At 44.9% G+C, this 13,794-nt stretch overlaps 1 protein-coding gene across 1 annotated transcript; it reads right to left on the bottom strand.

The window, feature by feature from the left end:
• Window positions 1-453: 453 nt before the first annotated feature.
• Window positions 454-13,288, bottom strand: pecam1a (platelet and endothelial cell adhesion molecule 1a). Its single transcript, XM_083779422.1, has 15 exons — window positions 13,202-13,288; window positions 13,041-13,064; window positions 11,043-11,339; window positions 9,162-9,458; window positions 8,511-8,774; window positions 7,248-7,532; window positions 6,553-6,852; window positions 5,718-5,999; window positions 5,269-5,401; window positions 5,045-5,109; window positions 3,848-3,901; window positions 3,275-3,364; window positions 2,728-2,784; window positions 1,398-1,420; window positions 454-861 (listed from the first exon to the last, which is right to left on the bottom strand). Exons 1-15 carry the CDS (start codon window positions 13,263-13,265, stop codon window positions 616-618), a joined length of 2,481 nt encoding a protein of 826 aa, XP_083635548.1. The 5' UTR covers window positions 13,266-13,288; the 3' UTR covers window positions 454-615.
• Between the last annotated feature and the right edge of the window lie 506 nt (window positions 13,289-13,794).

Below are 13,794 nucleotides of genomic sequence, written 5' to 3'. Positions count from 1 at the left end.
GTGCACTGCACATCATGCATTAGGGGATGGAAAGTAAACCTGATATGCCTTGATGCTATGACAACACAGAGAAAGCCCCGCTCATATTAGAAGAGATCACACAGCGGCCAGATGGCACAAAGTTTCCATTGGTAGTCTGACCTCTAGTGGTTCAAAGAGGTAGCACTACATTTCCATGATCCCACACTGTCTTCTCTCTCTCCCTCCCCACCCCCCTCTCTCTCTCCTCTGTTCAAAGGCCTCAGTCCCTGTCCAGGATTTGTCACCTTCAGCGACAAGTGGAAGGATATACGTTTGAATGCCTTTTCCTGTGGGTCACAACTCATATCCCCTTGCCATGTTCTCAGGGCAAAAGAACACTGATCACTCACTGAGGAATGCAGAGCTATGAAACAAAAGATTTTCTTTATTTGGCCTTCCTGAATGGCAAAAAAAAGTACATTCATATTATACAGAATTTATTTATTTATTTTCCAAAAGTTGATACAAATATAGTAAAAATACAAACATGTCATTTTTCATGTCTATCGGTGTCTATCGGTGGGAAAAGAAGCTCTTACAGGTCCAGAGAGACCTGAGAATAAATACTCGTCCTGTTTGATTAAAAAAAAGGAGTTAACAGTCTGGTGCTGCATGCTCACCGTTGCATTCACCACCCTCAGCGAGTTCAACGTCATCTATGTCATCTATAAGGTCATCTATAAGGTCATCTATAGGGTCATCTACTATATGGTCAACTACATGGTCTCCCTGGATGCCATGGTCACCGTCACTGTGGTCGTGGTGGTCACCATGGTCATTGTGGTTGTCGTGCTCATTCTGAGCGTTGTCTCGATTCAGCTGGGCATATTCAACAGACCCCTGTTGAGAGAGACACAGCAGAGGTCATTTTGAGTGGGAAAAACTAAACCAAATCAGAGCTTTAATTTAGGCTAAATCTCTGTGAATGACTCTAGCTAGGTTTACTGATTGATTTAGATAGATATTTTGGGAAAAGTAAGGAGCTTGATATACTTTGTTGTGAGTGGTGTGTTGTGCACCCAAAATAGCAGATCTACAAGCTCACAACCGGCTTAACAAGAATGTAGGAGAACAGGAACAATGATAGCGCCAGTGTTCCTGCAGTGAAAGAACATGATCTGTCATAGTTGGACGAAACCACATTTTGTCACAGCTGAACATTTTAGCTGTCTGCAAATAGTAAAACGTTGACACTTGAATTTCCTCATGAGGATCAATTACTCTCTGTGATTCCAGGACATTTTTCAGCATTGTACTGTCTCTCCTTAGGAAGTGAATATAAAGGTGTGTGTGTGTGTGCGTGTGTGTGTGTGTGTGTGTGTGTGTGTGCGCGCGCACACGTGTGTGTGCGCGCAGGAGCACGTTGCTCTACTTACATTGTCAGCTTGATCAGAGGCACCTGTGAAAACAATGCCAGAAGACAAGTTCAGGAAATGGTGGGTGTCAGTTGATTAGACGTGGGCTAGTTTCACTGCCACCACTCCTCTGTCCTTGGACGATGCAAAAACGCTAATCCACGCCTTTGTTTTTTCTCGGCTTGATTACTGCAATGCACTTTTTTCAGGACTGCCTAAGAAAACAACTGACAGATTACAACTTGTCCAAAATGCAGCAGCCAGAGTTTTAACTAGAACTAAGATGAGAGAACATATTACTCCAGTTTTGGCATCACTGCACTGGCTTCCGGTTGTTTTTAGGATTGATTTTAAAATTATTTTACTTGTCTATAAAGCTCTCAATGGTCTCGCACCTTCCTACCTACTTGACTGCCTGCCTAAATATGTCCCAAACCGCCCCCTAAGGTCTTCCACCGCCGGCCTGCTCGCTTTGCCCAAAAGAATGGCAACTAAAAAATACGGGGAAGCAGCTTTTTGCTTCTACGGGCCGTCGGCATGGAACAAGCTCCCACTGTAGGCCTACCTTCGTCAGGCAGCCTCTGTAGACATTTTTAAAGCTCAGCTCAAGACCCACTTCTACAACATTGCCTTTAATTGATCTTGTATTTTTTATTTTTCATGTCCTCACTGTACTGCATTACTGCTTGTTTTTTAATGTCGTTGCCTTGCTTTTCTTTTATTCTCCATTGTTCTGTAAAGCACTTTGAGCTGCATTTCATGTCATGAAAGGTGCTATACAAATACAAATAAAGTTTTATTATTATTTTATTAAACAAAACCCACGAATACTCCAGAAGACTAGGAGGCTTATCACACTAGGCACACTAACATGTATTATCATAGTAATCTTTTTCCCCTGCTCCATGTCCATTGTTTGACAGAGTCGAAAAAAATCCAAGGCCATTATTGTGTGCCCTTTCCCGCGTGCTGTATCATTGTTTGCCACCAGACATTTAGCCCTTAAGGAGTCGTCCCGTGGCTCAACAATGGACAAAATGTTGGACGGGTGGCTTTATTTTTCCTCTGACATTAAAACAATGGGCCATGTTGCTCTCCCCTCTTGACGGATGGACTCTGTGTATGGGTCTGATTGTGGTAGCAGGAAGTTGCCTTTGACGAGGTCAGGAAGTGGACACCTGGCGTTTGGGTTTCTGTTCCTTCAATGGGACGTTCTTTCACCAAACAATGCAGATGTTTATAGCTGGAGCCGGTCCCCTTTCCTGGCGCATTTTTCAAACGCGGGCCAAAGACTTTGCTTGCTGCGTAACACGAGGCCGTTGTTCAATGGTGAACAGGATGTTAGTCTTACCTTGCTTGGAGTTCCGTACTTCGCTGTACACAGTGTCCGTGCCCTTCTTCACCGGAGCTAGGGTGGAACAGGGAGGTATAATCAGACTAAAGGTGGTTTTTTTTGCAATTTTTTGCCGTGGTCCTGAGGCATAAAAGAAAGGAAGAAATAATATATAAAAGAAAACGGCGGACCGAAATTCGGGTCCGAAAACGCAGCAGTCTGAGACTGTCTAAAACGCAGCAGTCTGAGACTGTCTAAAAGGTCAACTGCATTTGTGGGAAATACACTGAACAGATTAAAGCTAATACATTTGTACTGTTTGTGGAGTTAGGAAGAATGTTAAAACCACTCAGGGCCCTAATTGCACCTCCTCTTAACCCTTATCCCTTATCCCTAAACTTATTTGCCATTTTTTACTATTTTAAAACTTTTTTTAAATAGTTCAACTAGCCAATCTACATCGACACATTGTGAACTTGTAGATCAGCTATTTGAACTATTTTAAAATAGTAAAACAAATGGCAAATAAGTTTAGGGATAAGGGCACAAGATGTAGCTGTCTCACCTCTGTTAGGATCCAGCGGTCGGGTCTGGACCTCAGTGTACTGTGTCTCAGGCTGCTCTGCAGGGACCACGCTGTTCTGATCATCAGACTCTGGTGGAGCAACAGAACAACAGCAACAGAGCCATCAGCAATCAGCATTGGAAATGGAAATAAACGTACAAGCTTGATTAAACACATGCAAACGGGAGCCAGGAGCTAATTGCATTTGCTCATTTGTGTATTAGTCGTATAGTCTGGCTAACATCTCTTGAGCTAGGTCTCTTGATTAACCTTTGACCTTTTCAACTTCAAACTCATCACTTTGGGGCAGCGGCGCAGTCTGCTGATCATTGCTACAAAGTTACATCAAATCTGACCATGCGCAATTAAGATATATTGCGAAGAAACATATTAACATAAACACACAAATTGCAATATGCTGTCATGCAAGGCTGCAGACAGCGTAATTACATTTCAAATGACTTGAAAGGGCCTTAATCAATAATTTACTAAACCATTCAAAGCTCATTATATTGTTTCATATGTGAATCGTATTAAAAATGAATACGCCTGTAGTGGTGGATGGAGACTCACCAGAACCAGACACATGCTCGCTCCAGACATTCCGCCCCATCACCCCTGGAGTGACTGCACAGAAAAGAATGCAACAACATCGAATTAAAAAAGTTTTTGAATTCCAACAAATACTTTTTCTAAATTTTCTGGCCTAGACTCGTCTCCCTCCTGGCTCCCAAGATGACCTCCCGCTTCAGTCAGGACTATTCAGACTTACTCCCCATTCTTCACCTCAATCTGAAAAATGAATCTCTTCAGACTCACTTTTTCTATATGTGATACATAAAAACGTGTTGGCTACTTGTTTACTTGTTCACATATGCTATGTATGTACACTATGTTATACAGTTCAGTGGTTTTCAACACTTTTCATTTCAAGGTCCATTATTTATTCAGTATTTGAGCCACAGACTTGATGATGAAATTATTGGAAAAGAAGCTCCTCCAGGAGGAAAAAATCTAAAAGAATTATTAAAAATAAATGAAAACAGTAAATGAAAAAAACACAGCCTCCTAACATATTAGGACAATATCAGTCACCAGAAAAAAGGACAGGTATTTTCGATGAATCTGTCATGGTTAAAATAGAGTTTGAAGTTACAATGGGTTTGTATAGGAAGGGGGAGGGGCAGCTAAAAATAATATCAAATATCTAAATACTGAATCAAGTAAATTACAAACTGTCTAGGGTGTACACATAAGCCTGAGTAGACGATGAAATGAACAGGACCATTTGGTTTCATTTGAAACTCTCAAGAGTTTAAGCTCTATAAGGGTCCATTTGGTTACCAACTACCTAACTAACTCTGAGGACCAGCTGGAACCCTCTCAAGGACCACTGGTATGTTATTTAAATGACATACACTGTACAATATGTCACATACAGTAGATGCTGTTTGCTTATCCACAGATGCTTAAAATGTTATTTAAATTATTTTACATAGAATGTTATTTAATCAGATGCTAGGTTAGATTTTTACCCATTATCCTAATTATTGTGTGGCACATTCTTTTCTTGGCGCTTCTCTATTTACTTGAGCACCACTGTTGTTGGTTGACCAGGGTTCATGCCATTTAACTCCGATCCTGCCCTTTGTAAGTCGCCCTATAGATAAGAGCGTCTGCTAAATGCATAACTTGTCTTCCTCTCCCTTTCCTCTCCACCCTGACTGTCTCTGTGGTGGAGGGTGCCATTATCGGCACAGCAGAACTCACCGTTTGCAGTCACAACCTCCGCCTGGGTGAGGCTCAGCCTCTCAGCTTTGGTGCTGGCCGACTTCCTAAAGAGGAGGCCGCAGACATGGAAACACAATCAGCCCTTTGAAACAGGAAGCCCTGATATGGGCGGTTACATGGGCACCTTGTCTTGTAAATCACATTACTTCAGCGTGAAAACATCCTAGCGGTCTTGATAAGAACGAAGGAAAGGGCTCACTCACACAGACAGCTCGCCCGCTCTTTTCCTCCTCAGCGGCAAACGGCCCTTTTTAATGATGATAACGAGTATGATGGCCGTGATCAGCAGGATGCAGAAGGCGGCGATTAAACCTTTCTTCCATCCAGCCTGTTTCACTGTGCACAATATAGAAGAATAATGGAGAGATGTAGCATCATTGGCATATATCAGCAGTAACAGTAGGACCCCTGGACCCGAGATTCAAGGTAAAATGAAACCCACTGTTTATAACTCCACCCCCACATTTCCCAAAGCATAGAAAGTGCTGATTTATTCCCCTATGAAACAGTTCTGCGCCTCACTATTATTGGGTTTCTCTCTCGCATTCTTTGATATCCACACAGACACATACACGCAGATGCGTACACTAACAACTGTGTCTAAATGCACAACACTGCATGCAAAGTTGCAAACCACGCAAAACAAACACACCTCCGACTGTGACAACGAAACTGCTCTTGCTGTCGTCGGCCTGGTTGTTGCCGACGCAGTAATATCCGCCTTCATCCTCCCCTCGGACGCCTTTGATGACGTAGGAGCCTTTCGTCCCGTCCAGGGTCTTCGTGTCCAGCGGCTGTGGTTTCTGGGTGTGGTACCAGGTGAAGTTGATGGGAGGGGTGCCTCTCTGGACGCTGCAGATGATGGTCAAGTCCTGGCCCTCGGTGGCCACTCCCGTGTTGGGTTGCAGGGTCAACAATGGCTTGGACACAGGCTCTGTGGGGGATGCAGTGCACGTCAGCCAGTGGTGGAAAAAGTACTTAAAGTTTCTTACTTATAAGTAAAAGTATCAATACTGCAATGTAGAAATACTGGAAGTACAAAACAATTGGCATAAAATGTACTTTAAATACTCATTATGCAGAATGCCCCATTTCAACCAACAGAACCGATATGTATTAGGCCACGGACCCCTATTTGATACCCCTTTTCTTTTATACCTGCATCGGACCCCAAATCTAGACTGTAAAATGTAGAGGTTATTTAACAAAGTAACTAAATGTACATTTGTAAATTGTACAACTGCATTGTTCCAGAGCAGGTTAAACTTATCTCCTATTATCTCAATTTAACATTTAATATTTCTATGTCTGCTGCCAGACTGCCACACATGTACTGTAACACCTGGGATTTGAACCCTCTCTTGAAGTCTCCCGCATGGAAAGCCAATATTTTAACCACTAGGTCAAAGGGACTTCCCTTATAGCTCGGGGGAGATATTAGACTTTTAGGCCATCAAGCTCAGAATGTGAGCCACTCTGCTACACACCTATGATGATCTGGGCGTCTGGGCGCACTTCAGAGCTGACCATCGGGGGATTGTGCTCATTGTTTCTGGCGTGGCAGAGAAACTTCTTGATGTCTGTCGCCTTCTGGATGGCTGAGATGTTGAAGACGGCCTCGTCCCCTGGCCTGCTAACCACCCTGACGTCCTGGGCCCGCGGCAGGGGGCTGAACAGCGTGTAGGTGATGGGCAGACTGCCGTGTTGGCTGTGGCAGCGCAGCAGGAAGGGCTTTCCCACCACCAGTCTGCCGCCGACCACACTCAGCATGGGCTTAGAGACAGGAACTGGGAGAGGAACAAGAAGAGGGGGGGTTTGGGGCATGAGAAGACAGTTCATTACACAGTCTTAAAGGAGTAGGTTCACCGAAAACAAATACTTGTTTTCTATCCATTACAAACCCCATGGAGGCTTGATTTCATGGAGATTTATTTGTTTTTGTAGCAATCCTAAGCCACTAATTTCTCCGCACCCGGTCAGAGAATTATCGGCTTAGGAATATAAATATATTATAATTATAGGCTTCATGGTATGTGTAATTGAATTTGGGTGAACTACTCCTATAAAGCCCTGTTATATTTTATTGCATGTCAGTGTTGAAAATAGCAGATCTATCTCATGACAAGTGCCGTGCTGTCAGCTTGTAGATTGGCTATTTTTGTAGTACAAATCAGACGTTTACCTCTGGCCTTCAGAACAACCGTCTCGCTGTCTTTTCGGAAAGTTTGGCCCAGGCGGTCGACGACCTTGACTCGGCACGTGTGGTTGCCATTTATGGAGGCACGTGCAGTGGTGCTGTACGTGTCCGTCATGGTCAGCAGCATGTCACCTCTGTAGATGGAGAACTTTATGGAGTCGTTGCTGATCCTCTCTGACGCGTAACTGGGCAAAGAGCAGCTCAGTGTCAACTGCTCTCCCTCAAACACGTCTATGGGATCCATCCTCAGGTGTGGGGCTGAGAACAGATCTGTCAGGTTTCCAGAGAGTGAAAGTCAGACTCTGCGCAAATGGATGCAACGGATGTTTTGAACCTTGAACACATCCAGGCACTTTCATGCACACACGCACACACTTACATGCGTGCAGGCAGGCACGCAGGCACCTACACACACACTGGTCTGTTTCGTTCACTGTCATGATTGTTTTCGCAGTAACATTTTGGGTCCCATAGCTAAAATCAGTTAAGGAACCACAGGCCTCGACATTTCAAACACAATCCTCAACTATAAATGTCGAGGTGCCAACTTGCGCATTGCTGCTACTAACTAATGTCAATTACAACTGCTGTGTCTATTACAACTGTTCTAAATCCTTTAGACCCGTTATTGACCTTATACCAACCTTGAAGCAACAATTGAAGCAACATACGTTACCTTTTACCCACCCAACATAAACATATCTTGAAACGTATCTTAATTACGTCACCACCAATAGCCAATTAGAGACATGCATACCATACATACATACACTTTTGGTCCAGCCGACCACTATACTTGCTCGCTCTGCTTGCGCAAATAACAACCATAATTTTCTTTTGCTTCGATGTCCTAGCTAGCTAGCCCACTAATGTGTGCAATTTGGAAACAGCTCACTATGGCATGCCTCACGAGCCCCAAGGCCTTGTTACCTGCCTGCCATGCCTTATTGTCCAGTGATGAAAGAAATCACACCTGTGTGAAGTGAGCGGTGCAACTGTACCGTGTGGGGGTCCCGGCAACATCGAGACAACATCGAGACCCCCAGGCGGCTCTGTCATTTCCAGTCGAGAAGTGACAGAGTTACCTTGTTGCAGCTTTCCGTGTTCGGACATACACGTATATATACATACAGACACATATAGCTGTGTAATGGAGTGGAGGCACCGCTCAGTCTTGCATGGGGCTCTGTCTTGCAGAATGTTCTAGTAGTGCAAAATACATATATACACAAGTTGTCCAGTACTTGCCTTTGACTCGGACAAATTGATGCGTCTCTTTCTGTGTGCTGCCCCACTCCGCCTTGCACACAAACTCGCCGGAGTCCCCCGACTGCACCGTGTAACGATGGCTGAGGCTGACGGAGGCTTTCTTGAGCACCCGCTTGTCCTTGTTCAGGAACACCTCCACGTTCCTGGCGGGTGGATTCACCACCCTGCAGACCACCTCGATGACGTCACCCTCAAAGACGGTGGTGGACGGCAACACGTTCATAACGGGGGAGAAGTGTAGTCCTGAGGATAAACATGAAACAAATGCTAAATTAGTTACATCTGGGGAAAAAGCAGTATTCATGTCTGAGTGTTGTTTTGATGCCACAGCTCTTGAACAACATTATCTTTATGAGATGTTGTTTTATTTAGAGAGCAAAGGACGAAAGAGAGGGCAGAGTGTCCTCTTTTAAATCGCTTTGAAAACATTTGTGTAAACAAGTGTTTTTTTTCCTATTCCATATATTTTTTGTTTGTTTTTTTCTTTCTCCTTTTCTTTTATATTTTATTTATTTCTCTCTCTTCATTAATTAATTAATTAATTAATTAATTAATTAATCAATTCATTCATTCATTGCAACTCTATTGTCAGTGCATTAACGGGTTGAGCCAACAGGGCGGCACCCCCACCTCTGACAATCACTTGAACCTTGTTGCTGGCGTTGGAGCGTCCGGCCTCGGGGAGCGTGGTGATGTCATAGTCGCAGTACAGCAGGCTGTCTCCGGCCTGCCTCAGCACCAGCTTGGTCTCCGACGTGCTCCCGCTGGGTCCCACCTGCTTGATTCTCCTGGTCTCTCCGGACCGGGAGGCCTGGTAGAAGTAGAAGAGCAGCGAGCCTTTCTCCTCGGGAGCGGTGCAGGTGGCAGTGATCTCCACACCCTCAAACAACGTGGTGTTGCTGAGCTGCAACACAGGCGTCTGGAGGCCTGGGGAGAGTCCATGGGGATTCAAAAAAAATAAATATAGGGCTGTGACTCTAACTGATTAATTCAGATGAATTAATTACAGAAAAAATAATGCGATAAAAACAAACTATGCATTTTAATCCACAAAACCTTTCTCACTGCATGAATTTCAGGCGCACCTTTCATAACGGTGCGCCGCACACAACGGGAGAAACAGCTGATCAGACCTCTTTGCTTGGCCCAGTGGAATTTGTACTTACTAACTCACTCATTGATTCACTCGTATACCAAATTCCGTAAAAGGGCAGGTCAAATATATGTGATTAAATATATGCGATTAATTTTGATTAATTAATTACAATGCCTTGAATTAATTCGATTTTTTTAATCGAGTCCCAGCCCTAATTGCCATCACGTGACATCACCCCCTATATATCGTGCCCGCCCAGGTCATCGTGACATCACGTGACATCATCAGGGATGAATATCAGTTATGCGACCTGCTGTCACAGTTAAGCCCATATATGGAGATCCCTGATGCCATCAATATTGGCCAGCAACTCTACATCTGACCTCAGACCTCCATATATGGATATATGTCAGAACCTGTTCTGACATTCCAAATGTTGATCCTTCCCTATCCATCCTTCCTCTTGCTTTTGACTATACCTGTTATACCTTCAAACTCTAGACGGGCCTGCCCCAAAGTTATTAGTGCAGCCGGTAAAAACTAGAGTTCTCAACAAGCCCGAAAATGAAGGCCCGGCCCTACCTGGGCCCTCATCAAACCCTGTACACTCAAGAGAATGTCCCCGCTACCACCCTTAGATCTCCATATACTCTATATGGAGCCGACCTGTTCTGACATTCCATATGTTGATCTGGCCTCATCAAGCCCTGTACACTCAAGACATGCAGTACAGAATTCGTTCCATGTTGATCTGACCCCCCAAGCCAAAGCGCCAGCACTCGCCCAGCAGTCTGCCGTCAACGAGCCGGATGCGTGGCCTCAGGCGTCTTACCGGTATAAATACTAATGAATATCTCCATCAATATATATATATATATTAAGGACCTAGGCCATGGGTTTTCAACAGGTGGTCCGTGGACCACTGGTGGTCCGTGGAGGTATTGCATGTCCCTGACCATGCATTTAGTAATGTAGGATTTGTTGATTTGTTTTAAATGTTCTTTCCACTAGTTGAGAAACCGTGAACTGAATGACCTGGTGACCTATGATGAGTCCATCCATGTAGTCATTTACTGACAAGTTGGAGTTCAAGAAATTCAACAGAAAAAGGGAGTTAGAATCTCAAGAAAGGGGAAGTGCACCAGATTGTCTGGTTGAGTCATTATTATTAGGACATTTTGCCAGTAGTAGTGAACGCTTGAGAAACAGTGGGATGTATACACTAATACACATGGGATGCATAGCAAGTGTTAACTTACAAAAGCACTAATCTTAGCCCATATCCCCACCCAACACAATAGTGGTCCCCAGGTTGATTCTAAGTCAGGGAGGTGGTCCCTGGTTCACAATCAGTTGAAAACCCCTGACCTAGGCCAACAGGGGTGTCAACTTCATGTCAACCATCAACCGTATACCTTTGACGATGAGCTCCCGCGGGACGCTCCTTCGGCTCTTGCCCTCCACGTCCACCAGACACTCGTACTTCCCAGAGTCTGCTGCCCTGGCCGGGGCCAGCTGGTACAGGGCACTGGCCTCTGATGTGTTGAGGGAGTGGACGGGCCTGTCGTTCTGCACAAAGTGGAACCGGTGGGTCAGGTGGAGCAGGGGGTCGTGGCTCACACTGACCTCACAGCGCAGGCTCACGGGCGTTCCGCTCTCCACCGACCCGCTGGGGGCGATCTGGAGCTCCACGGTGTCAATGGTGTACAGTGCTGTGTCATGTAGACACATACACACACACACACACACACACACACACACACACACACACACACACACACACACACACACACACACACACACACAGTGTGAGTTTTAGCATTACACAGCATATTTCACATGTGCAATAATGACAACCATGAAAGTACCGGTAGATAACAATTAGGGTGGTCCCGATCCAATCACGTGATCGGGACATCCCTGGTATGAATATTATTTCCATATCATGATATTAGACTAGTTATTGTCTGTGATTTCTTTTGGATATTGTACTGTTGTGATATGGCATAAGTGTTCTATAAAAATATAAATATCAGATCGGAAAAATCTGTATGGGCTGATACTCAAAATCGATCGATCGGAATCGGATCAGGAGCAAAACAAACGTGATCAGGAGCCTAATAACTATAGAGGTAGATAACAAATAAGATAACGTTACAGGGGGACAGAGCCAAGTCTGGCCTGCAGTGCAGTGGTCAGGGTCATGAGGGAGCATTGTATTGTTCTATTATTCTCTCCTAACATCCAGGTGACGTGTGGACGAGGCCCCCTGTCCCCTGCAGCAGTCCCACTTCACTGCGCAGTAAGCAGGAAGGAAAAGGGCTTCAACAAACAGGCGCTGACCTTCCCATCCCTCGGGACTGGGGAGTGCTCCTGTAATTTACCCTGCCTTCAGCTCTCTGAGCTCAGCAGCAGCAACACAATGTAACCTGTGCCACGCCTCAACTCCTGCTAAGGCAGTGGTTCTCAAACCTTTTTTATTTTTCCTCTACTAATGTTAAGGACCACCCATAACTCTGAGTGTGTACTCTCGGAGTTACAGACCTGTAAGGGTCAGAGCAATAGTGGTTCTCAAAGTTTTGTCTTTTTTTCCTAACAAATTTCAAGGACCACCCACAACTCAGAGTGTGCAAATGGAACCAAATGGACCCATAGGGGTCCGTTTGGTTCCATTTGTACACTCAGAGTGACAGACCCGAGAGGGTGTGTCCATTTTGAACTCCGTCAAGGAACTCTGAGGGTTCCCGGACCCCACTTTGAGAACCACTGTGCTAATGCTTTTAGAATGGCCACGTGGCTCATATACAGCAATACATAGCGGCCATATCTGTTTCTACTACTTTAGCAGCTGTGGATGCAGATAGGCCTATTCTATTACAGCTCTATGGCACAGACTTCCCTTCCAAGAGCTCCAAAAACATCATCATGATGATGAAAGCTGCCCCGGGGCGGCATGAGCAGGTGCAGTACATTCTGGCTCCTGATGTTTCAAAGACAATTCACGTAGTTTGTTGGGACGTTCATCCCCATGCCGACGGAAAGCACCCCAGCAGGCAGCTGCACAATCACAGCTAAAAATACCTTCAGTGAATCTAACCAGACATGAGGCTTGTACACAATGCCCATTTCCTGCAGTGCAAAACAACATTTTGTGTGTGTGATGTAAAAACAGCCACCTTGCTTCAGAAAATAAGGATCAGTTATTCTCAGACTATCTGATAGACTCCTAAAGACAGAACAAAGAATCCCTCACAGCTCTGTAGTGCAGTGGTCCTCAAGCCTTTTAAGTTCAGAGAACCCCATTACTCTGAGAGTTACAGACCTGTAAGAGTCAGTTTGGAACTCCCCCAAGAAACCCCATGGACCCCACTTTGAGAACCGCTGCTGTAGTGAAAGTGATTTTTTGTACTTACACGACTGATCTTCAATGCACTGACCTGTGTTTGGGACAAAACAAACAAACAAGAGAATATGACATTTTTGAAAAATTTGAATCTGCGAAATGAAGTATAACCAGAATGAGTGTATATGTGTCCTGGAGAGGCGCAGAGAGAGCGGCGTGGTGGGTCCTTACAAAAGTTCAGGAGCCCGGTGGTGGCCAGAAGTAGCAGCAGCTTGTATGATAGTCCAGGGGCCATCCTGGGAGATGGTGGTGGTGAGTGTTGGAAGACACTGCTGCTACTAGCAGACTGGGACCATGAAGGCTGTACTGTATGTGTGGGCCGTGGAGAAGGAAGAGGTGGGGTATGTGGAAGGGAAGGGTGTGTGTGTGTGTGTGTGTGTGTGTGTGTGTGTGTGTGTGCCGCATGCGCATATGGCCATTCTTGGTCTTATCGTGTGCCCCCGTCGGGTTGCTTGATTGACCAGGAAATGGTAGCTGCTTCCTCTGGAATCAGGATATTCGAGCATCAACACACGCTGGCCTCGTTATTATCAACAATCCAGCTGGCCTTACCACTGTGTATATTAGAGTTTTACCAAGTGTCAGCCACACACGGGAGCAGTTCATGATGGAGGAAGTGTTGAGACAGCCCACTTACTGACCTGGTCAGCTGTCATCACTGATTATAATTGAGGATTTATGGTTTATTTAATTAATTAGGTTTAAGTAAGTACTGACTGACTTAGTTAGGTTTAGAAAATTATAGACCAAAACTATTTCACCAT

This window comes from Protomyctophum parallelum (genome assembly GCF_964188405.1).
Source record: "Protomyctophum parallelum genome assembly, chromosome: 13".
Classification (NCBI taxonomy): Eukaryota; Metazoa; Chordata; class Actinopteri; order Myctophiformes; family Myctophidae; genus Protomyctophum; species Protomyctophum parallelum.
This window is presented reverse-complemented; position numbering and strand designations above follow the sequence as displayed.

Excerpts from the sequence above, each read along its gene's own strand:
- pecam1a (XM_083779422.1), bottom strand. The coding sequence starts at position 13,265 with ATGGCCCCTGGACTATCATACAAGCTGCTGCTACTTCTGGCCACCACC. Across the intron at positions 6,000-6,552 it reads AGACGCCCAGATCATCATAG|AGCCTGTGTCCAAGCCATTG; the intron begins GTGTGTAGCAGA and ends CATCCCCCACAG. Across the intron at positions 1,421-2,727 it reads AGTACGGAACTCCAAGCAAG|GTGCCTCTGATCAAGCTGAC; the intron begins GTAAGACTAACA and ends TTGTTTTCACAG.